We start from the raw sequence: 25,012 nt of genomic DNA on the forward strand, positions 1-25,012 counted from the left end.
AAGCAAGTCCTTAGAGACCTACAAAGACACTTAGACTCCCACACAATAATAATGGGAGACTTTAACACCCCACTGTCAACATTAGACAGATCAACGAGACAGAAAGTTAACAAGGATATCCAGGAATTAAACTCAGCTCTGCACCAAATGGACCTGATAGACATCTACAGAAGTCTCCACCCCAATTTAACAGAATATACATTCTTCTCAGCACCACATCACACTTATTCCAAAATTGACCACATAGTTGGAAGTAAAGCATTCCTCAGCAAATGTAAAAGAACAGAAATTATAACAAACTGTCTCTCAGACCACAGTGCAATCAAACTAGAACTCAGGATTAAGAAACTCACTCAAAACCACTCAACTACATGGAAACTGAACAACCTGCTCCTGAATGACTACTGGGTACATAACGAACTGAAGCCAGAAATAAAGATCTTCTTTGAAACCAACGAGAACAAAGACACAACATACTAGAATCTCTGGGACACATTTAAAGCAGTGTGTAGAGGGAAATTTATAGCACTAAATGCCCACGAAAGAAAGCAGGAAAGATCTAAAATTGACACCCTAACATCACAATTAAAAGAACTAGAGAAGCAAGAGCAAACACATTCAAAAGCTAGCAGAAGGCAAGAAATAACTAAGATCATAGCAGAACTGAAGGAGATAGAGACACAAAAAAACCTTCAAAAAAACAGTGAATCCAGGAGCTGGTTTTCTGAAAAGATCAACAAGATTGATAGACCACTAGCAAGACTAATAAAGAAGAAAAGAGAGAAGAATCAAATAGACACAATAAAAAATGATAAAGGGGATATCACCACCGATCCCACAGAAATACAAACTACCATCAGAGAATACTATAAACACCTCTATGGAAATAAACTAGAAAATCTAGAAGAAATGGATAAATTCTTGCACACATACACCCTCCCAAGACTAAACCACGAAGAAGTTGAATCTCTGATAGACCAATAACAGGCTCTGGAATTGAGGCAATAATTAATAGCTTACCAACCAAAAAAAGCCCAGGACCAGGTGGATTCACAGCCAAATTCTACCAGAGGTACAAGGAGGAGCTGGTACCATTCCTTCTGAAACTATTTCAATCAATAGAAAAAGAGGGATTCCTCCCTAACTCATTTTATGAGGCCAGCATCATCCTGATACCAAAGCCTGGCAGAGACACAACAAAAAAGGAGAATTTTAGACCAATATCCCTGATGAACATTGATGCAAAAATCCTAAATAAAATACTGGCAAACTGAATCCAGCAGCACATCAAAAAGCTTATCCACCATGATCAAGTGGGCTTCATCCCTAGGATGTAAGGCTGGTTCAACATACGCAAATCAATAAATGTAATCCAGCATATAAACAGAAGCAACGACAAAACCACATGATTATCTCAATAGATGCAGAAAAGGCCTTTGACAAAATTCAACAGCACTTCATGCTAAAAACTCTCAATAAATTAGGTATTCATGGGACATATCTCAAAATAAAAAGAGTTATTTATGACAAACCCACAGCCAATATCATACTGAATGGGCAAAAACTGGAAGCATTCCCTTTGAAAACTGGCACAAGACAGGGATGCCCTGTCTCACCACTCCTATTCAACATAGTGTTGGAAGTTCTGGCCAGGGCAATCAGGCAGGAGAAAGAAATAAAGGTATTCAATTAGGAAAAGAAGAAGTCAAATTGTCCCTGTTTGCAGATGACATGATTGTATATTTAGAAAACTCCATTGTCTCAGCCCAAAATCTCCTTAAGCTGATAAGCAACTTCAGCAAAGTCTCAGGATACAAAATCAATGTGCAAAAATCACAAGCATTCTTATACACCAATAGCAGACAAACAGAGAGCCAAATCATGAGTGAACTCCCATTCACAATTGCTTCAAAGAGAATAAAATACCTAGGAATCCAACTTACAAGGGATGTGAAGGACCTCTTCAAGGAGAACTACAAACCACTACTCAATGAAATAAAAGAGGATACAAACAAATGGAAGAACATTCCATGCTCATGGATAGGAAGAATCAATATCATGAAAATGGCCATACTACCCAAGGTAATTTATAGATTCAATGCCATCCCCATCAAGCTACCAATGACTTTCTTCACAGAATTGGAAAAAACTACTTTAAAGTTCATATGGAACCAAGAAAGAGCCCACATTGCCAAGTCAATCCCAAGCCAAAAGAACAAAGCTGGAGGCATCACTCTACCTGACTTCAAACTATACCACAAGGCTACAGTAACCAAAACAGCATGGTACTGGTACCAAAACAGAGATATAGACCAATGGAACAGAACAGAGCCCTCAGAAATAATGCCACGTATCTACAACTATCTGATCTTTGACAAACCTTACAAAAACAGGAAATGGGGAAAGGATTCCCTATTTAACAAATGGTGCTGGGAAAACTGGCTAGCCATATGTAGAAAGCTGAAACTGGATCCCTTCCTTACACCTTATACAAAAATTAATTCAAGATGGATTAACGACTTAAATGTTAGACCTAAAACCATAAAAACCCTAGAAGAAAACCTAGGCAATACCATTCAGGACATAGGCATGGGCAAGGACTTCATGTCTAAAACACCAAAAGCAATGGCAACAAAAGCCAAAATTGACAAATGGGATCTCATTAAACTAAACAGCTTCTGCACAGCAAAAGAAACTACCATCAGAGTGAACAGGCAACCTGTAGAATGGGAGAAAATTTTTGCAATCTACTCATCTGACAAAGGGCTAATATCCAGAATCTACAAAGAACTCAAACAAATTTACAAGAAAAAAACAAACAATCCCATCAACAAGTGGGCGAAGGATATGAACAGACACTTCTCAAAAGAAGACATTTATGCAGCCAAAAAACACATGAAAAAATGCTCATCATCGCTGGCCATCAGAGAAATGCAAATCAAAACCACAGTGAGATACCATCTCACACCAGTTAGAATGGCCATCATTAAAAAGTCAGGAAACAACAGGTGCTGGAGAGGATGTGGAGAAATAGGAACACTTTTACACTGTTGGTAGGACTGTAAACTGGTTCAACCATTGTGGAAGACAGTGTGGCGATTCCTCAGGGATCTAGAACTAGAAATACCATTTGACCCAGCCATCCCATTACTGGGTATATACCCAAAGGATTATAAGTCATGCTGCTATAAAGACACATGCACATGTATGTTTATTGCGGCACTATTCACAATAGCAAAGACTTGGAACCAACCCAAATGTTCATCAGTGATAGACTGGATTAAGAAAATGTGGCACATATACACCGTGGAATACTATGCAGCCATCAAAATTGATGAGTTCATGTCCTTTGTAGGGACATGGATGAAGCTGGAAACCATTATTCTCATCAAACTATCGCAAGGACAAAAAACCAAACACCACATGTTCTCACTCATAGGTGGGAATTGAACAATGAGAACACCTGGACACAGGAAGGGGAACATCACACACTGGGGCCTGTCATGGGGTGGTGGGAGGGGGGAGGGATAGCATTAAGAGATGTACCTTATGTAAATGACGAGTTAATGGGTGCAGCACACCAACATGGCACATGTATACATATGTAACAAACCTGCACGTTGTACACATGTACCCTAGAATTTAAAGTATAATAAAAAAATTTAAAAACCCCATACCATTACCATAAAACAAATGTGACCCTTAATTATAGGTTTTGTTCACTCATGAAAACTTGCCAGGAACGCATAGTCCTTGTCACTGTCCTTTCTATCACACACAAATCCTTCAATCTGTTTTAAAAATAGCAAACCTGGGTGGGAGGAGGGCAAGCATCAGGAAGAATAGCTAATGGATGCTGGGCTTAATACCTGGGCAATAGGATGATCTGTGCAGCAAACCACTATGGCACACATTTACCTGTGTAACAAACCTGCACATCCTGCACATGTACCCCTGCACTTAAAAGTTGGAAGAAAAAAATTGTTAAGTTTGACTCTCTCATCTTACCATGTCATTTCTGTTTCTCCATTTGTTTATGTACCCCATTTCTCTTTTTTCTGCTTTAATTGAATAAAAGTAATAATTAAAAAAATAGAAAAATAAAAATAGCAAACCTTCCCCTGCCAGCATTCCCCATCCCCTGCCCCATTTTGTTTTCTCTCCTTAGTATTTACCACACTATGACATAACATAGATTTTACTTATTTGTTCTCTATCTCCCCATTCCCACATTAGAATCTGAGTTTCATGGGTACGGGGATTTTTGTGTGTTTGGTTCACTGCCATGTCTATGCCACCTGGAATGGGATCTGACACATAGTAGCTTGAAAATTATTTGAATAAATGGGTGAATAAACATCATTTAAGATCCTCTATTGGTTGCCCTTCCTATGCCATAACTAATCTCATATGACTACCAACTCAGCTTCTCCATGTTAACCAAGGTTTCTGATACTCATCCCCTGCCCAAGGCTTATTCATTTCTCCCCCTGTCATTTCTTCCTGCTTGTTATATCACTCATTTATTTATTCAGTTACAGATTTATTGACTGCCTACTGTGATCCAAGCAATGTGCTAAATGCTAGGGACATACAGATAAATAAAACTGACACAAGCCTTACCCTCTTTAATAATCCTTTACTTTTTATTTTCTTTTTTTTGAGACAGAGTCTCACTCTGTCGCCCAGGCTGGGGTGCAGGGGCGTGATCTCGGCTCACTGCAACCTCCGCCTCCCAGGTTCAAGCAATTCTCGTGCCTCAGCTTCCCAAGTAGCTGGGATTACAGGTGTGTGCCACCACACCTGGCTAACTTTTTAGTATTTTTAGTGGAGACAGGGTTTCACGTTGGCCAGGCTGGTCTGGAACTCCTGACCTTAGGTGATCTGCCTGCCTCCCAAAGTGCTGGGATTACAGGCGTGAGCCACTGTGCCCAGCCTAATAATCCTTTTCTATTCAAAGATTACTTTGAGACCCAGCTACTCCTTCTGTTCTTGGCTGCTCTGTACTGCTGTCTCTGACTTTACAGTCCTGCCTTTGAATGGTACATTTTCATAATGCCCTGGAGAAAAATGTTAAAAATCTGTGTGCTTCGGTTGGTTGCTATCCAATTTTGAATGGAGTTCTTTTAATAGAGAGTTAATAGAGCAGGGAGCAAGTCATGCTCACTTCTAAGGAGACAATAACTACATCCCTTTAGAGTTGATTTTGGGCCACACTGGAACAGATGCTGTTTCCTAACAGTGATCATTGCAATTCCAGTCTCATGAGGCCTGAGGTGTGTGGCATCTAAGATGGTTTGCTACATCTCCCCACTTCCTTGTGTTTGCTGTAGCCAGAGGTAATCTGAGAGTGCTTCTTTCACATCCTGAAAAAGCCTAATTAACCCATCATTTTTAGCCTCAAGGTTATTATTATTGACTGCTCCAACTACATAGGAGGCTAAGCTCCCAATGGATAGGGTCTTGATATCCAAGGATGCCTAGCCCCAGGCCTGTCTGTGCCTTTCACCAGGGTTTTGGGAGCACTTAAACCTCCACCCCAGCATTTCCTATGCTGTGCTCTGTGGATCATTAGGGTCCTGAAAGATAGTAACGAATTCTGCAAAAAGAGGGTTTCATAGCCAAGTAAGTCCAGGAATGTCACATCCTAAATCTCCCATTTGGGGATACAGGGTACATAATGAGAATATTAATGTATTTATAAATGTTTCAATTTGTTAAACCCAGTCAGTATTTCCCAGCCTAAGTTAACAATGGGATCTTTTATTCTCAGTATACCACTGCCATCTCAGAGGACATCACTGCTCAGGAGAAAACAGTTTGGCAAATTCCATTTTACCTTCATGTCATCTCCAAATGAATAGCAGCAAATGGCTTTAAGAGAGTGAAGGAGGAGGGAGATATAAGATATTCCCTGCCATTAGTTCTTGGGGGTCACTAATAGAGGGAGAGAACTTGATTTTATGGAACAAATACTAGATTTAAGGTCAGAAGACGTGTGACTTAGTCCTAGCTCTGTCACGTAACTAACGGTATGTTGTTGGGCAAATCATTTTAACTCAAGCCTCAATCTCATCTCCCAGGAAGGAGACACGTTTTAGGATAGCCATACTCCATTCTTTGAAAGAGCTGGGCAGTTTAGGAAGTTTCTATACATCAGGTTTAATGTCTATTTAAAAAGTGTTCTTCTGGGTGAATTTTTGGGCCCATGTTTTTGAAGTCCCCTTTCAGATGACTGGTGACTTCCACTCTGTTGATGGAGGTATCTGACTCTTTAGACATGAAGCTCCAGGCTCTCAAAACCCAAAGCAGTATTTCTGAATGAACATTGGAAACAAATTGAGTCTGGCATATATTTATGTTAGCCTAATTAATAGGATAATACCTAGAGAAGTCTTAAGCCTTATATAGAATGGAGGAAAATATAGGTCTATAATATTACAAATAAGCCATAAATGAAATTTGAGACTTCTTATTTTTAAACTAGGTTGACTAGCTTCTTTTTCTGAGCACACAATTTTCAAAGATGTAAATTGGTGACATGGAGTTGAAACTGCAAAATAAATTTGTAGCACTGTACTGATTTATATTCTAACATGACAGAGGAGAGGAAGGCAATAATCACTTCTGGGGATGCTTCCTGTGGTCCTTGAGTTAGAGAAAGACTCTTCTATTCTTTAACTCAGGAGAGAAAGATTAGTTCCCAAACCTGTCCTCTGTAAAGAAGAAATTCTATAATGACTTCTTTATACTTTACACTTGCAAATAATGCTCTAGAGGGAACTAGGTCACACTTGATGCTTCTCTTGCCATTAAAATATGTCTGCTGAGGCCGGGCACAGTGACTCACACCTGTAATCCCAGCACTTTGGCAGGCTGAGGTGGGCGGATCACTAGGTCAGGAGTTCAAGACCAGCCTGGCCAATATGGTGAAACCCCATGTCTACTAAAAATACAAAAAAAAAGCTGGGCGTGGTGGTATGCACCTGTAATCCCAGCTATTCAGGAGGCTGAGGCAGGAGAATTGCTTGGAGGCAGGAGAATTGCTTGATCCCAGGAGGCGGAGGCTTCAGTGAGCCAAGATTGTGCCACTGCACTCCAGCCTGGGCGACAGAGCGAGACTCAGTCTCAAAAAAAAAAAAGTCTGCTAAAATAACAACTACAATTAAAAACACTTACGAACTAGGTTTAGAAGGTAACTGCACATTGAAATAACTTACATAAATGTTAGTCTCTATCTGCTTGGAATTTGATATAAACATTGATGACAACAAATAGTCGGTTTTAAAAAAGACAAGATTGTATTTCCATATAGGTTAGTTCAAAGTTACTGTAGTCATCTCTAAATAATTGCTGGACTGTTGCAATAAATTTGCAATAAATTCAATGTGATATTTGCTAAATGAGCATGCCTGCCATCTGGTTACTCAGACTGTATTTTTGCAATTTCATAGATAAACAAGGCCCAGCAGAGATTACTATAGTCATTTTTAAATAATTGCTGGACTGTGGCAATAAATTTGCAATAAATTCAACGTGATATTTGCTAAATGAGCATGCCTGCCATCTGGTTACTAAAACTGCATTTTTGCAACTTCATAGATACACAAGGCCCAGTAGCACTGAGATGTAAGGAGCCGATATGAGTCTGAGGATCAATTCCAAAGCAATTTGAGAGTTCAAGCTCTTCATTTGTTTTCAGCACAAAGTGTTCTCCACATAACAAAACAATGAGTCTAACTTATCTGTCTCTTTCCTGTCCTGGTATCTTTAAAAATGTCCATCCATCATGACAGGTTGCAAATGGGCTTACAATATTCAGCCAACTTTGGCGACCATGAAGAAGAATGGAAAACAGTCGGTGTGCTGCTTGCACCACGTCCTACTTGGTTCTGGTGCCAGCAGCACTATTCTTGCTGGTCTCTTCAAGGTGCACACAGAAGAAGCAGCTGAATGATATGGCAAAAGTCTCCATGTATCTATGAAAGTGGGGAAAGGAGGTCCCAAACCAGCCTTTTCATCAGGCCCCTGGCAAGTACCTCCCCACACCACACTAAAAGCAGAATTAGTAGCATTGAATACAGTGCCTGAGGGGGTCGATACATGCTGATTATACACAACTACCTGGGAAGTCTGAGAATAGTTATATAAAGGATGCTAGAAGAGTGCTTATCCTAGTTTCTGTAGCCATTGTGATCCATGTATTGGGTGTATGCCTAATAGTCCAGGCTGTCTCAACCTCGGTACACTGACATTTTGAGCTAGATAATTTTTGGTTGGGGATGGGGTGGGGAATGCTATTTTGTGCACTGTCTGAGGTTTAGCATCATCCCTGGCCTCCACCCCCTAGATGCCAGTGGTGTTCCTCCTGCTAGCAAAAATGTCGCCAGATCTTGCCAAGTGTCCCAATGCCCCCAGGGAAAAGGGGCCAAAAATCACCCCTAGTTGAAAGCCACTTATCTAGTCTGTATATTCATGACACGAACCAGAATTAGAATGATTATACTCTCTTCTCTTTTCCTGAATCAGTATTTCTTCATCTACTTATTGAAGTATTATATTCTCTTAATCTGATCTTATTCAGTTTTCTCTATACTCATACACCTGAGGGTTGGGGGGAGCCTTTCAAGGTATCGCCACGTAAGTTAAGAAGAGCTAAAAAAGACCTGTTTCTCCCTTAGGAGAAAGGAATATTGAAGAGAAAACACTCCACATAGAAATTGGATCAGTAGCTAAGGAGGCTGTTTTGCAGAATGACTTTCAGATGGCCTAAGCTGAAATTCATGTGTCTGTGAGCCCAGAAGAACCTTTGTATGTTAAAAGAAACTACTTTCATTTGTTTGCTACTGTCATGCAAAAGTGTCCTTCTGTCAAACAGATTTTTTTTCTCTTTCTTGGCTTTGTTTTTATTTACTTCCTATTTATATTAACAGTATCAGGAAGATACCCCTGTGGGCTCCAGGAACAGACTGTCTCAGTAACTCTTCCCCCTTTGAAAGCACAGTAAGTAGTCCTGAGAACTGAGGCAATGAGGAGCCTCTAGAGTGATGATTTGTATCTGCTCTTTTTATATAATGTGAAAAATGTGAATCTTAGAATACTGACTTAAACCCAGCCAGTGGGCGATCTTCTTGAAAATGACTACACATTCATATGTAAGGGTAAGAAATAATTTACGACAAATAAAGCTCATGAAAAATTCTAATTTCATTCATGTTGCTACAAGTATAGCTTCATGCTTTAAAAAAAATGCGGGCTGGTAACATTTTTCTATCTTACTTACAGGGTAGAGTTAAACAGGTGCCCTTACCTCTCCTCCAGTGCATGGAAAAGGACTGGAGTATTTCGAAGTACAAATAGCTCCCTTCTTGACAACATCATCTTCCAGGCCAAATGTAGCAGAGCAGTTAGTCGCAAAGTACTTATAAGGCTTCCATGTTTTCCCAAAGTCCTGGGAGCGGTCCAGCACCATGGCAGCTGGCCTGGGGGACTTGAACATCATAATTAGGTGAGTAAAGTAGAATTCAGCTTCCAGGTCTAACTGGATCTTTTCTCCGTGCACGTCCTCCGCAGACTGCCACCACGTGCGAGGAAACCGGAAGGACGAGTCTGCCATGGCAGATGGCAGGTGAGCCAGGTGAGGATGGGCAGCATTGCACTTGTCACATTTGGGCTGCCGACAAGTCAGATCCGTGTTCTCACTGTAGAAGCAGTACAGTTCGGTAGCATTCTGACCGCAGGTGGTGTCCGCCCAGAGTTTTCGCCCCAAAGCCAAATTTCCCATCCGAGGGTTGCAGGCTTTTTCACAGCGGGAACTCACTCCAGCTACTCCACTCAGTCCTAAGAGAGGGAAAGCATGCGTGATGCAAGACAAACCCATCTGGAAAGTTCTTTTGGCCACCTAGTCCATCGACAACAGTCAAGGATCTCCCCAAAAGCGCTTGAGACTTTCAATAAATGGAAAATTCTACCATGCTCCACCATGTTCATGTTTGAGCATGAACACTCTTCTGCATTCACAATGCATTCGTGTATGTGTGTGTGTGGGCATGTGTGTGTATTTGCTTTTTATGTTCAGATGTAAAATTCACATCAGAGAAACAAACACTTTAGGCAGAGGGCAAGAGGAGGGAAAATAGAACCACTAGGGTGAAGATTATTGGCCTAAAACTTTTCAAATACTTTGCCTTATAAATGTTTTCTGTATTTCAAATACAATGATGTGTTTTTGATGTCATGACTATCGAAAAACCATAATGTTTTTAAGATCACCTAAGTTCGTCTTTCAAATTTAATGTGAGTCCTTCACATGATTTAACATGTTTATTATGAGAATGTATTTAGAAGGAAATGTGGAATTCTATTTTCTTTATATTTTTAAGCCAGTGAAGGGATAAATTCCCTAAGGAAAAGCAATATGAGATATTTAATAAATATACAATGGGTCCTCATTTAGAGGGAGGTAAAGCTAGAGACCTTTGGAGTTCAGATGTGCACTATCAATTTCTAACATTACGTAAACATAACTAAGAAAAAATACTCTCTGAACTGCCAAATGGCAGAAAAGCTTATTTTACATGCTGTCTCTTCAGGGTTTCTACCTGTGACAGGTTATATAGTAGTTAACTGTTTGCTTAACAGGAGAGTGTCTACAGTCTGGCAGCCACTAACAGCACCTTTAAATATTATCTGTGAACTACAACACCTTCTTTAAAAAACACACTCTTCCTCCCAAAGGTCCAACAGACTTTCATGTTTTAAAATGACTTAAAATGATAAACATTGTCCACTTATTAACATTCTGAGGACATACTATAATCCTTTGATTTGGGTTTGTCATTTTAATTATGAATACCTTAAGCAAAAATCATCTATTTTAAAGGTTAAAACAGAGGGGGAAAGAGGGAAAAGGAAATCAACCCTTAAATTCTGGCTAATTGAATGTTTCTGCTGCGTAAGAAGCAGTACCTCTGAACTGTTATCACAGTAAGGATTGGAGGAGGACAAATGACAGCTTAGGCTGCAACAGAGACATTTCACACACTGACAATGGCCAACCACACGAAGCCTTGCAGCTAAAGGGCTTCCTTAGGCATTATTTTTTAAATGTCAAATTAAAGTGTGCATTATGCCTGGGTTCTGTTTGCCACTTTTCTCATTAGCTGGGGCAACAGTTGCTTGTGGCCAGAAGCACACAAACACACAGTGTGCTATGACTCACCTGTAAAAAATTTCAGGGAAAATCATATACTGCCTGTACAAGTATTTTTGACTTGAAACACTTGCCTTGTGATGTTTATTTACAACCTTTCAATGGCTTGCATGTTTTTGCCATAATATGGTTTGAGAAGGAAAAGGTTTTTTTTAAGCTCATCTTTTAAGAGTGCAAGAATTAAAGTAAAATCTTAGGCCTTTAATAGGTCCCTGGGAAAAATATCCAATAATTTTAAATGCCCCTAAACTCCTAAGTCCAGAAAAGATTTGAGCCAGATAAAGAATCCGTGGGGCAAAATACTTGGAGTCACTCAAGTGACTATTCAATGATACTAAGGATGCTCCTGTGACTCGGACTGGTTTGGGATGCAGACTGGAAAGCCTGGATTTTGCTGGGTGCCAGCGGCCCTCAGGGAAGAGTGGAAGCCCAAGGGAGGAGATGCGTGCGACAATGTTCTGTAGCCACCAGGGCGTCCCTCTAGCCCAGGCGCCCCTTTCTAAAGCAGGCGAGATCCGCACGAGAGACTGGATGTCTGCAGACTCCCTCACATCTCTCCCCCTCACCTACAGGGCTGCGCTTACGCCTAACTGGAAACTAGGTGACCCGCACGAGGGAGGGAGAGGAGCAGAAGGGGCTCCCGAATACAGAAACCACGAGCCAGGAGCTGGTGGCCTAGGGCAGCCCAAGAAAGCCAGGATGGGAGTGGGAGGGAGAGGGCATCTGCCTACGCCTCCGCCGGTTGTCCAGTTACCGAGCCAGGGAGCAGACCCGCCTCCGACCTCCCGCAGAGTCTCTGCCAGGGTACCAATTCCCCAGGGGCGGCCAGCCAGCTCAGTGCAAGCCCAGGGTGATCACCACCTATCGTCCAAGCCAGGAGTCCCACTGCGTTCCAGCCACTGCTCCGGGGAGAGGGCGCTCAGCCCTGCCCCAGGTGTCCTTACCTGGTTCTCTAGTACCCAGCACTAGGTCAGGGACGCCAGCGATCGGCCTCCGCCAGAGGCCGGCCCCGGCCCACGCGCGCCCAGGGTCGCTGGGCCACCCCTCCTCATCATTCCTTAGGCCATGAAGTGCCGGGGGATGGCGAGCTGGGTCCTTTGTTCCCTCACCAAGTGGAAAAGCAGTTTTTTAACAAGCCAAACCAAGAAAGAAACCCCGGTCGCAGTATCCCCGGCAGGGCGCACCCAGGATAGCTGGTTATCCAAGAGCATGTGTATCCCAGTTGTAAAAATAAATCAATAGTATTTGAAACTGCGGAGCCCCGGGGAAAGGAGGCGGAACATGGCCACTCATTTCACCCTCGGGAGCAGCGCTCTGCGCTCGCAGCCCTGGCTCCCCTGCACCCCCGAGTCCCGAGATGGGTTAGAGAAGCAGCGAGGGAAGGGGTGGGGGCCCCGCCGCGTCACCACCCACCTGCGGCCACCACCGTGCAGCCCCAGAGCAGCAGCAGCCGCGCGCAGCTCCCCATGGCCGGGAGGAGCCGGGAGCAGCCGGGCCGGGCGGGTGCCGGAGAGAGCCGAGACCTCTGGGCTGCGGGATGAAGCGCCGCCGTCCTCGGGAGGGACCGGGGCCCTGGTTTCTTCCTCCTCCTGGGGCGCCGGGCTTGGTCAGCGGGCGCCGGCAGCTGGGAGCCAGGGGCTGGGACCGCGCGGGGAGGTGGGGTGACCCTCGCGCACCGGCCTGGCGGGTCCCGGGCACCTGGGGGGCGGCGGGAGCCCCGGGACCATAGCCGGCCTGGCTGCGCTGCCCCGCGGAGCGGCCCTGCGGGCTCGTCTGCCGCTAGCCCGTGGCTCGGCGTCCGCAGCGGCAGCTGAACTTTGCGAGACCTTTCACTTCCCGGCCGCCGCCGCCGCCGCCTCCTCCTGGGCGTCCTCCTCCGCTTTTCCCACCTCTTCTGGCTGCCCCGGCTCCGTCCCGTCCTTCTCCACGGGCAGTTCCATGCGATGCATTTTTATTGCACCGACGCCGCGGCGCTCCGGTGCCAGCCCTCCTCCCCTCGCACCTCCACCCCTTCCTCCCGTCCGCCCCCCGCGCTTGACAGCCCGGGCGGCGCAGCCCGCAGGGCCAGATCGCCGCCGCCGCCGCCGCTGCCGCCCGGGAAGGGGTCCCCCGCGCCCCGACCGGCGCCCCCGCCGCCCCGCTGCCCGCTGGTCCCGGTCGCCTCAGCCTGGCCCCCGGCTGCCCTGGCGCCCCTCCTGGCGCGCGCCCTGCATCTCCCTGGTGACCCCCCTGGTGCCCTGCAGCACCCACAGGCCTCTCCTGGGAAGCAATCTCCCACCTTCTCCCGGAACATTCCTAAGAGCAGTAGACTCCCTCTAGATCAGGTCAGGGCATGCCAAGGGGCTTAAAAAACCGCGAAACAGGCTAGCGCCTACTTCCCATATCCCCCAGCGAAACAAGCCCTCCCTCCTCCTCCAGCCACCCCCTGTCGGGGAGTCCCACGACCCGGGGACGGAACACCCCAACCCAGCCCCGGGTCACCCGCACTGAGAGCGCGCCAACTGCTAAGCGGCGTTAGCCGCTTCTCTGCTGCCTTTTGCGGGGATAGGGGGATGTCTCGGCTAAACAATCGCTGCCTACATGATCCGAAGGTGTTTCCACTTTGGTGTAAGAGGTATTGCCTAACTCAAACTCAAGGTGCTGAAAGAAAAGGGTCACAGGATTAGCTAGTGGGCGGTGTAAGAACATCCTTGTCCAGAGGCACGGCAGGGGCATGACAAAGGGAACTCTTCGGTCCTTCCAAGGGTTCTCCCTTTATAGAGTATGCTGTGCTGTGAAACAGTGTTAGGAACTAACTTATGGGGAGCAATTTAGTAGCAACCACATGCAGCTAATTGCAGATAGGATTGCTCAGGGCTGGTGCTTCTGGAAAGAGATTAAATAGCAGCCGAGTCTGAGATTTTTGCAAGTTCTGTGAAAATATAATTCTACTTACACATCCAGGGAAATTGGCAAAAGTTAAGTCGACAGCAATTTTGTATTGCAGTGTTCATTTTGTTCCTTTGAATATTTTCCAGAAAATTAACTACGTTCCAGATACCATTTAGTCGCTGTGTTTGTTACAGATGAGGATAATTCAGAGCTTTGGGATACATGTAGATATTATTTACAATGACCCAGCCAGGAACATATAAGAATTTTATATCTCCCAGGGGGATCTGGGTTGAGGTCAGCATAATCCATTTGGGAGACATTAAAATTATTCTTCTGGCCAACAGAGGAAAGTAGCAGAAGGTGTGGACAGCAATTCATGTAGCATCACCTGCTTTAGAAAATAAACCCTTTGAGTTCTCAAATACTGGCAATAGTGGGGCTTTCTTCATATCTCCTAATGGTGCCATTGAAACACCTCTCCAATTAATCTTTTTACCAGATAAATGATAGGAAACTATAACAGCCAAAGGTTTTTAGCATAAATGTTAACTTAATAGCCAAGGCATATTAAACAAAGGAGTGGATGCACATTTATTATTAACTTCTGAGTCTAGTATATTTAGGCAGAACTAATCCATTTCTGTTTTTTCATTAACAAATAAAATTGTATGTATTTATCATGTACAACATGATGTTTTGAAATATGTATACAGTGTGGAATGACTAAATCTAGCCAATGAACATATGCATTTTTGCATATTAACATGCATTTAAGAACACTTTACACCCACTGTCTTAGCATTTTTCAAGAATACAATATATTGCTAAAATATAGAATGCTTCACAAATTTGTATGCCATTCTCATGCAGAGGCCATGCTAATCTTCTCTGTATTGTTCCAATTTTAGCATATGTGCTGCCAAAGCAATCACAGAACTACTCCATATCTCATTACAAATTTCAAAGCCATTTACTGTCTGCACGAATCCTGCATTGATAATATATTTCTTTGATTGCTGAATAACTGACTCTTATTTCCTTTAACAAGACAGAAAGCTCTCTAATGGTAGAACAGTCTTTAATATTCAGTTTATACAAAACATTACTATGTTTTTCTGATATTCTTCCTTATTCTTAGCCAAGAACACCTACAATAAGTGTTCATTACATGTTTTTGACTGAGTTATGTTAAAACTATTATTACATGCTAAGGGGCTAAGGAGACTAAGGACTAAGGGGAAAACCAGTTATATCAGAATGACTTCCCATATCAAAAGGAATCTGCACATTCAACACCAGTACTATCTATACGAGAAGCTCAGGAGAGAAAAGTAGTCAGCATTCTAATAAACATCATTTGCTTATATAGTCCAGTTTAGTTACAAAGGATATTTTCATTTTGAAGAAGCTATCCAAGAAAAGGTTACCTACATAAGAAAAATCTTGGATAAGTATATTATTGCCTATGATTTTATTTTTGAAAATATCAGTAATGGATTCAGAATATTTTGTAATTTTATGAATTAGTAGGAAGCTTAGCAAACTTACAGAATTTCAATAACAAGTTCCCAGAAACCACAAAATTGATAAGTTAAATCTAAAATATTCCTGAGAACTTGAAAGGAAGTTAAAAGGGTCTTTAAAAAGTAAAATAAATGGCATAGCCAGGCGTGGTGGCATATGCCTCTGGTCCCAGCTACTTGGGAGGCTGAGGTGGGAGGATAGCTTGAGCCTGGGAGGTCAAGGCTGCAGTGAGCTGTGTTGGCACCACTGTACTCCAGCCTGGGCAACAGGGTGAGACCTTGTCTCAAAATAAATAAGATAAAATAAATGGCAAAACTCTGTGCACCAAAAACTTTACTCACAGGAGAGCCCTTCAGGACCTCACTTAAATCATTCATGTATTTTTATTGAGTTTGGTTATGACATCTTTCTAGATCACAGCCTATTAGAAGTAACAGATTAGAATGGAGCAGGATGTTATTAAAGACGGGATAAGCTGAGGCAATCTAGTAATGAGAAGGATGGGAAAACTCTAAAAAGCAGCCATAAGTACAAAAACAAAACCAAAACATCCACAGCAGTCTGAGGCCTTCCAGTGCAGAAACAAAGCACCAAAAAGCTATAAAGGCATCACTCTCCTGTAACTTAGTAGAGTAAGTGAGGTTCCTAGTGGAGCGTAAGACATTCAGAATCAGGAGGGACCCTTGAGCCTAACTTCTCACTCCATCAAAACCCCTTTCCACAAAGCCTCTGTCCAAAGGTCATCCAGTTTCTGTTCTAAAAATCTCCATAAACAAAAGCCTCACAGGCAATTCTGCTCATTTTTGGCACTGTTCTATTTAAGTGGGATGTCTCTCTTCTTAAAATTCTGTGTTTATAGTTTAGTCATCTGCAACCATACAGAATAAGTCCAATTTCCCTTCTGGTAGGTATTCAATGATTTAAAGTCAAGTTTTAATAGTTTTCATCTTAACTATCCTTTTAGTTTAAACACCCATATGACAGGATTCCCGCACTTTTCACCATCTTAATCACTTCTTTTCAGATATACTCCAGCTTGTCTTACACTGTGCACCTAGAACTCAACTCCAGGTTTGTCTGATCAACATAGAATAGAACTAACATTTTCCTTAACTTAGATCTATGGCTTATATTTCTGTAACCTAATGTGATGTTGGCTGGTATATTTGAAGTCAACTAGAGTCCTTTTTTCATATATTGGTATCTTACAGAGTCATCAATAAAAGGTAAAATATATTTTGTTTTACCAGAGGGAAATATTTCCATTAAAATACATTGCATGTAGTAAGCATTCAATAAACATGAATTTGAAGAATAAATCAACAAATTTAAGCTGCTAAATTTGAAAAATGGTTACAAATTTTAAAAGAAACTTTCAGTTTTCAAAGGATTAATTACCTATTTTCTGAAAAGGTGATCACTTTTACGGAAAATTTGACTCTTCATCAATACTATTTACAACTGGCATTATTATACATTTCCAAGAAAAAGAAAGACTCTGAAAATAGTGATATTTTTAGTATACCTAGTGTTTTTTCTCCATGGAAGTATAAACATGATCTTATTTATCCTCACAGCATCAATGTGTGGGAGAGAACAGGAATAGTTGTGCCCATTTATACAAAGAGAAAGTGAGATGAAAGATGTAAGTGCCAAACTTAGATCACACAATAAATACACACTGAAGATAGGACCTGGGTTTTCAGATAAAAAAAAAATCATTGCTTATCCATCAATCTTCCATGAATACAATATTCTCTCTCTTTGAACTAGAAGACTACTGGGAGAAGATAAAATGGAGAATGTTTTCATTAAAATAATCCTAGATTTTGTTTTCTACCTGGACTGTGCCCTTTGAATGCCCTTTAAAAACATCATCTTGGGAATTTCCTTAAGCTTTAACTTAAGCCTCCTGCCATGGGCACTCTTTCTTATTTCATGTGCTTCCTGGCTTCAGCTGCTCATTCCTAGGAAGGGAGTGAGAGCCTTTGACAATACACGTGCTCTTCCAGGAAGGTAACCATACTCTTCTAAAAAAAAAAAAGCACGCATGCTATCTCATGTTGAAATTAATTATATGAGGCCAAGAAATTAAAAAAAAAAAACAAAAAAAAAACCAAGAACAGTTCTGTTGTTATTACAGATACAGCTACCATTGACAGCATTATATTGACACACATTTTAAATATTTTTCCCTCTAAATGGCTCTTAGCTAAAACTTTCTGTACCTATTGCTATTTCTGAAACTGATGAAAATCCAACTCAGTAGGTTAACCAAATTGAGATTGATTTTTCTTACAGGACAGGAAGTCAGGAGGTAGACAGTCTAATATAAATGCAGCTACTCAAGGAAGTCAACCAGATTTGTTTGGTGTTCTCCCTCATGGGCACAAGATGGTTTTTCTGCCGCTAGGACGCGTGTTTTTATTCTAGAAAACAGAAAAGGGTAAGAGATACATGCCAGCTGGCCTTAAAACACTTTCCCAGTAACCTCACCCATCTGCTTATATCTAATTGTCTAGAACTGGGTTACATGGCCTCTTCAGACCATGAGGAAGTCTGGAGAGCTAAGCATTTTAACTGGGCACATTGACACCCTTAACAAAATCAGGAATTCTACTGGAAAGAAGGGGAGGTTGGATATCAAGTAGACAACTACAGGAGCAGTATATGTCATCCAAAGTTAGCAATTTCACTGATGTGTTTGTCCCAAGCACCTATTAACATGTTCAGTGGCTTCTCATCATTGGCACATAGAATGCATGTTGCTTGGCTTGGCACCCAAACCTATAATGTCCCAGTTCCTTGCCACTCACAGTGAACAACCTGCAGTCTTCAAGATGGACAACACTGCTTCATGCCTCTCGCTTCTGCACACCCTCTCTTCCTTCTGGCTACCTCTGGCAGGTCCTTGGAAATTCAGTTCTGACAATAACTGCTGTGACACCTTTCCTTCTTAGGCTCCTCTTCCAACAGGGTTAGTTTCCCCTCTGTCCTCTCATGGCACCCCCTGTATCACTTTATTATTCTCAGTTATACTTTTTTTCTCATATATTGGGTGAAAGAAAACTAAGAAGCAAAATTGTATATATGCTTTCATTATTGTTTTTGGTTTTTGTTTTGTTTTCAAACAGGTCTCACTCTATTGCCCAGGCTGGAATGCAGTGGTGCAATCTCAGCTCACCGCGACCTTGACCTCTGGGCTTAGATGATCCTCCTGCTTCAGCCTTCCAAGTGGCAGGGTCTATAAGTGCACACCACCATGCCCAGCTAATTTTTTTTTTTTTTTTTAGAGATGGGGTTTTGCCATGTTGCACAGGCTGGTCTTGAACTCCTGGGCTCAAGCAATCCACCCGCCTTGGCCTCCTAAAGTGCTGAGATTACAGGCACGAGTCACAGTGCCCGGCCACTTTCATTATAACAACAGAAAACATACATATGAAAAAGGTCTGGAAAGAAATACACCAAAATATTAGAGATGACTGTTCCTCTGGCCTCTAAACTCACAGCAATACCATAGGATTGTTATAATCCCATTTTTTATTCTACAAAATACAACAACTTAAGGCAGGACATGATAAAGCAGTGCCTGGCAGTGCCTCAAGAGTGGCACATAAAGTAGGCTATTGGCACAGGTGAAACTTTTGGGCTGAGGAAGTTAAAAAAAAAACACGTGGAGGATGTGGACTGAACCTGGGCACTAACAATTGTGTAGGTGGGGATGAATATGGTGGTGCGTGTGGGCCAGCCATGCCAGTGGTGGTCCTCTAAGTGCTCCAGTGTGAATAAACAGAGTGCCTGTGAGAGAATGAGTGGAGTCTATTAGGAGATGGAGATTCACAGGGATCCGTGGAAGGGGGAAGAAAAAGTAAAGGAGAGACAAACAAATAAAGGCTTTGGCAAGTCAAGCTGCTTTGTGTTGGGAGGTTCTCCGAGTCATAATTTAGAAATGACATATAATAGATTAGAAAAAGAAGATGCGGAAGGTGAGCTAAGGGCTACTTCATGAGAATACCTGGGTCTACACCAAGATGAGATAGGGATAATGGACAGGGGTTGGGGGGAATTGAAGAAGAACCAAAAAGAAATTGATAGAACTTTGTAACTGACCATGGGATTGGCCGAAGACTGGGAAGAAATTAAAAATGACTTGGGCCAGTGCAGTGGCTCACGCTTGTAATTCCTGCACTTTGGGAGGCTGAGGCAGGCAGATCACTTGAGGTCAGGAATTCGAAACCAGCTTGTCAACATGGCGAAACCCCATTTCTACTAAAAATACAAAAATTAGGCAGATATGGTGGTGCATGCCTGTAATTCCAGCTACTCAGGAGGCTAAGGCAGGAGAATCATTTGAACCCCGTGGTGAGGAGGGGGTGCGGGGCGGATGAGCGGTGACAAAAAAGTGACTTGGATTGGGGGATGTGAATCTGGTTAGTTGAAAAAATAATAATCTCTTTTGCAGAAATAGGAAAATCAGGAAATGTAGTTGGTTTGGGAGGTGACTGCTTCCATTTGGAACGGGTCAACTTAGTGAGGATGGCAGACCAGTCATGTCCAGTAGATGGTTAAACTGGCTTTGAAGCTTAGCGGAACAGTCAGACAATAAAATTTATAATTTTACCTAATTCATAATTAACCTGATAAAACCTTAGCATAGGAAAAGACCTTGGAAGTTATTAGTCCAACCTTTTCTGACACGAGAAAACTGAGGTCCATTTAAAACTTTTTATTTCACAGGCCCCAGCCTAGTCAAGGTTATACAGCTAGTTAGATTTGGTGACCAAGCTGGGTTTGCAAATTTAGCCTTTTCTTTGCCTAGTACTCTTATGTAAGCAATTGAGAGTACAAAGATTCTACTTAATTTGTCTAGCTCAAAGAAAGTACTATTGTCCAAGTATTAGAAAATCAAGCTTAAAAAAGCTTACAATCTACTGAAGCAGCAATTTGATTAAAAACATCCTTTGTCCATAGGTGGGATTTCAAGATATATAATATAGTAGAATATGTTCAAGCTGTTAATTAAGCTAGATATGCTTCTGGTTTGGTTTTACCTATAGGTCCTAATCACCCTGGACACTTTCCGATCCTAAACCTGTGCTGCAATTTCAAACACAAGTGCCTTTCTGAATTTTTTTTTTTTTTTTTTTTTTTTTGAGACGGAGTCTCGCTCTGTCGCCCAGGCTGGAGTGCAGTGGCGCGATCTCGGCTCACTGCAAGCTCCACCTCCCGGGTTCACGCCATTCTCCTGCCTCAGCCTCTCCAACTAGCTGGGACTACAGGCGCCCGCCACCACGCCCGGCTAATTTTTTTGTATTTTTAGTAGAGACGGGGTTTCACTGTGGTCTCGATCTCCTGACCTCGTGATCCGCCCGCCTCGGCCTCCCAAAGTGCTGGGATTACAAGCGTGAGCCACAGCGCCCGGCCCTTTCTGAATATTTTTATTACAATTGTGCCTTACAAGATTACAATGCAATTTAGAGGGTAAATCTATGACACAATCTGCTTCAACCCTAAATTCAGTATAATCGACCTCATCACAGAAGAGGCGTTCAGTTATCAGAAACATTAGAAAAATTTCATTAAGCAGTATTAAAACTGTACCATCTCAGAGCTCAAATTAATGGTTTCAGAGTGTTAATACATTTTGAAAATCTGTAAATGAATTTTAAGCAAATTGTCTGGGAGGCTGAGGTGGGTGGATTACATGACGTCAGGAGTTTGAGACCTGCCTGGCCAACATGGTGAAATTCCATCTCTACTAAAAATACAAAAAATTAGCTGGGCATGGTGGTGGGCACCTGTAGCCCCAGCTACTCTGGAGGCTGAGGCAGGAGAATTGCTTGAACCCAGGAGGTGGAGATTGCAGTGAGCCAAGATCACTCATTGCACTCCAGCCTGGGCAACAAGAGTGAAACTCCATCTCAAAAAAAAAAAAAAGAAGAAGAATTTTAAGCCAATTAGCCATAGCCACTCAAGGTTACAATAAATATAAGTCCATTTAGGTTTCTGCACTCTACAAAATAACACCTCAAATGTTCTACCTCAGACCTTCTCTACTTATAAATGCTATTTACTCACAGAAATATTCTTTACTAAATTTAAGTAATTAAAACTTTAAAGCCAAATTAATACAAAAATATTAATTGCTCTGAAGCCCAAGCACTTTTTTATGCATGTAGTAAGTCTCTCTAACATAACTATTGAAGATTCCTTCATCGTAAAGAAAAAGTACATCATTTCCCCGCTATCTGTCCTCCTTCAGAAATGTTTGAATGAATACAGTATTTATTGCAAACAGAGAAAAAGGAATCTTTTTTTTTTTAAAATGATGAATTCTTCTTAAAATGCATGATATTTCTATCATGAACAGAATTACTTCTTTGGTAATGAAATCCTTTAAAGCTATAGTAACACTTTCAAAATAATATTAAATTTTACATTGAAAAGAATCCTGAAGTGGCAGGGGAGTTCCCAGTCTACTAATGACCCTATAGGAAGGGTGAAGGAGGTACAGATTATTATCTCTTACTCTGAAATTTAAAAAATCACAGCCTGCAGACTTGAGGTAATAAGTAGCTAAAGTCAGTAGCTTTGAATTCCTTTGTCAGTCTCACTGGTACGGTCTTGGATATAGCACCTTGGAATACACAAAGAGAATCAAATATACTTACTGTTTCTCAGTGTGTCCTGTTTTTTGGTATATAAAAGGACATTTAAGTGCCCCATTTGTAAACTCCAGATATCCTGCAATCAGTAAATAAATATCTTGAAAATGCATCTCATTCAAAGAAATACATCAATAGAGTCCAACAGAGAAAGGAAAACTTCCCTGTGCAAATCTGGGTGAGCCTGTCCTAAGGTGCTTATTTATCTTTTTTTTTTTTTATTTTGAGATGAAGTCTTGCTCTGTCACCCAGGCTGGAGTGTGGTGGTGTCACCTTGACTCACTGCAGCCTCTGCCTTCCAGGTTCAAGTGATTCTCCTGCCTCAGCCTCCCGAGTAGCTGGGATTACAGGCATGCACCACCATACCCGGCTAATTTTTTTTGTATTTTTAGTAGACACAGGGTTTCACCATGTTGGCCAGGCTGGTCTGGAACTCCTGACCTCAGGTGATCTGCCCGTCTCGGCCTCCCACAGTGCATATGCTACTGCACTTGGCCCTAATGTGCTTACTTTTGATAGAAATTTTTTCCTCATTATAACCAATAACAAACAGCTAGCATTTATTGGGGACTTAATGTACAGCAGGCCCTGTGCTAAACACTCTACATACAAGATCACCTTCAGACCTCTTAGTCACCCTAGGGAGAGACTGTCAATTGTCATCCTTGTTTTACAAATGAGAACTGAGACTCACACAACTAGTAAATAATAGAGCTGAGACTGTAACCCAACCACTGGATTCCAAAGCCCATGAGTGAAACCACTGTGTTCATCACGGGTCTTTGGGAAATAATAGAAAAGCAGTTAGTAGGGCAAACCCATCTTCCAAAGAAACTGAGGCAGGAAAATAGGGTCTGGAGGCAGGGAACATAAGGCTGATTCACACTTCAGCTATAACAGGAAATACTGTCTCCATAGGGCATAGACTGTAAATGACTTTGTAACTTTATTTCATCCTTTCCATTTATATAGGGTGTACCTGAGGTAACCAATGGAATCCTCTAGGTATTTAAACTCCCCAAAATTCTGTAACTGGGCCTTTGAGCCTCTATGCTCAGGGCCGCTCCCACACTGTGGAGTGTACTTTCATTTTCAATAAAACCCTTCATTCCTTCCTTGCTTTGTTTGTGTGTTTTGTCCAATTCTTTGTTCAAGACACCAAGAACCTGGACACCCTCCACCATTAACAAAACCAGCTTTCATTTTGGTATGTCTCCTTCTAATCTTATATCTAGCCTATCAAGCCATACAATTTTTGTTCCATGTTTTCTTTACTTTTTAAATTTTTTTAGATGGAGTTTTGCTTTTGCTGCCCAGGCTGGAGTGCAGTGACATGATCTCGGATCACTGCAACCTCCGCCTCCCAGGCTCAAGTGATTCTCCTGCCTCAGGCTCATGAGTAGCTACGATTACAGGTGTCTGCCACCATGCCCGGCTAATTTTTTTTATTTTTAGTAGAGATGGGGTTTCATCATGTTGGTCAGGTTGGTCTCAAACTCCTGACCTCGTGTGATCCACCTGCCTCGACCTCCCAAAGTGCTAGGATTACAGACATAAGCCACCGCCCCCTGGCCTTTCTTCACTTATTATTAAATTATTAGAAATTCTACACAAACATCAGTTTTCATGGCCATATACTGTTCCAGTGAGTGGATCTACCTCATTATACTTTTGTGTTATTTTCAGATTTTTGCTATTATTCATAATGGTTTTATAGCTATCTCTGTTAATTAAGCATTTCGTTGAGTTTTTTTAAATTTTTATTTTCTTATCATCATTAAAATGAAAATATCAGGTCAAAGAAAAGTTACATTTAGGCCACATTGTCAAATTTCTCTCCAAAAAGGCTGCATCCATCTGTACAACTATCACTAATGTATGGTGCCTATTTCGCCTCACCCATACCAGCATTGAATATTATACTTTAAAAGTATAAATTTTCCAATTTAGTATGTGAAAAGTGATATTTGTATTAGTATTTCTTTTATTAGATTATATGTAAAATTGAATTTTTTTCTTTGCTTGCTAATCAGTTTTATTTCACCCTTTTTACTAGTTTTCTAAGATGGGATTTCCAATTTCCTAAGGAAGTTAGACGTTTCTCCATTTCTAATATATGCATTTAATGCTACAAATTTCCCTCTAAGCACTGCTTTTGCTGTGTCCTGTGAATTTTGATAAGCTGTACTTTTATTTACATTTAATTCAAAATATTTAAAATTTCCTCCTGAGATTTCTTCTTTGGCTCGTGAGTTATTTAGAAACATGTTGTTTAATTTGCAGATATTTGGGGATTCTCCAGCTAACTTTTCTGAGATCATATTTTGTATAATTTCTATTCTTTTAAATTTGCTAAAGTATGTTTAATGGCCCAGCACATGGCCTATCGTGGTGTATATTTCATGTGAATTTGAAAAGAATGTGTAATTCAGCTGTTATTGAAGTATTTGATAGATGTCTACTAGGTCAAATTGACTGATCTGTTCAGATCATCTATAGCTTTACTATTTTCACCCTTTTCAAATGATAGTCACTGCTAGCAACTAGTAAACAACAGAAAAGTAAATAGGAAACTAATTACACTTTTAGTGTATATTGTAGGAAACAGACTGCCATGCATGCTTTCCATGAAGTTTTTGGTTTGTATCTATTACCTCTTTCCACAATGAAGAGGATGTAAGAGAGGAAAAGCAGGGTAAGAGGGTGAGCCAGAAACACAGAAGAAATTGTTGAAGGG

General features: G+C 41.7%; 1 protein-coding gene and 1 non-coding gene across 6 annotated transcripts in view; both read right to left on the reverse strand.

The window, feature by feature from the left end:
• NTN4 (netrin 4) overlaps positions 1–13,570 on the reverse strand; it is a 132,120-nt gene extending 118,550 nt beyond the window's left edge. For 2 of the 5 annotated variants that reach the window (XM_063614268.1, XM_055238752.2), the window contains exons 1-2: positions 13,491–13,570; positions 9,311–9,840 (exon numbers count right to left, since the gene is read on the reverse strand). In XM_063614268.1, coding sequence (XP_063470338.1) covers positions 9,311–9,784 — 474 coding nt within the window. In that variant the 5' untranslated portion in view covers positions 9,785–9,840; positions 13,491–13,570. Of the gene's footprint in view, positions 1–9,310; positions 9,841–12,156; positions 12,577–12,625; positions 13,282–13,490 lie in introns of those variants that run through there. The other 3 variants (XM_055238750.2, XM_055238749.2, XM_055238751.2) reach the window with 3 other exon arrangements.
• A 1,341-nt stretch (positions 13,571–14,911) lies between these two features.
• On the reverse strand, positions 14,912–15,018 carry LOC129461413 (U6 spliceosomal RNA). Its single transcript, XR_008650546.1, has one exon. It is a non-coding gene; the product is annotated as a U6 spliceosomal RNA (small nuclear RNA).
• Positions 15,019–25,012: the final 9,994 nt, after the last annotated feature.

The sequence above is a fragment of the Symphalangus syndactylus genome, chromosome 13 (assembly GCF_028878055.3).
Source record: "Symphalangus syndactylus isolate Jambi chromosome 13, NHGRI_mSymSyn1-v2.1_pri, whole genome shotgun sequence".
Classification (NCBI taxonomy): domain Eukaryota; kingdom Metazoa; phylum Chordata; class Mammalia; order Primates; family Hylobatidae; genus Symphalangus; species Symphalangus syndactylus.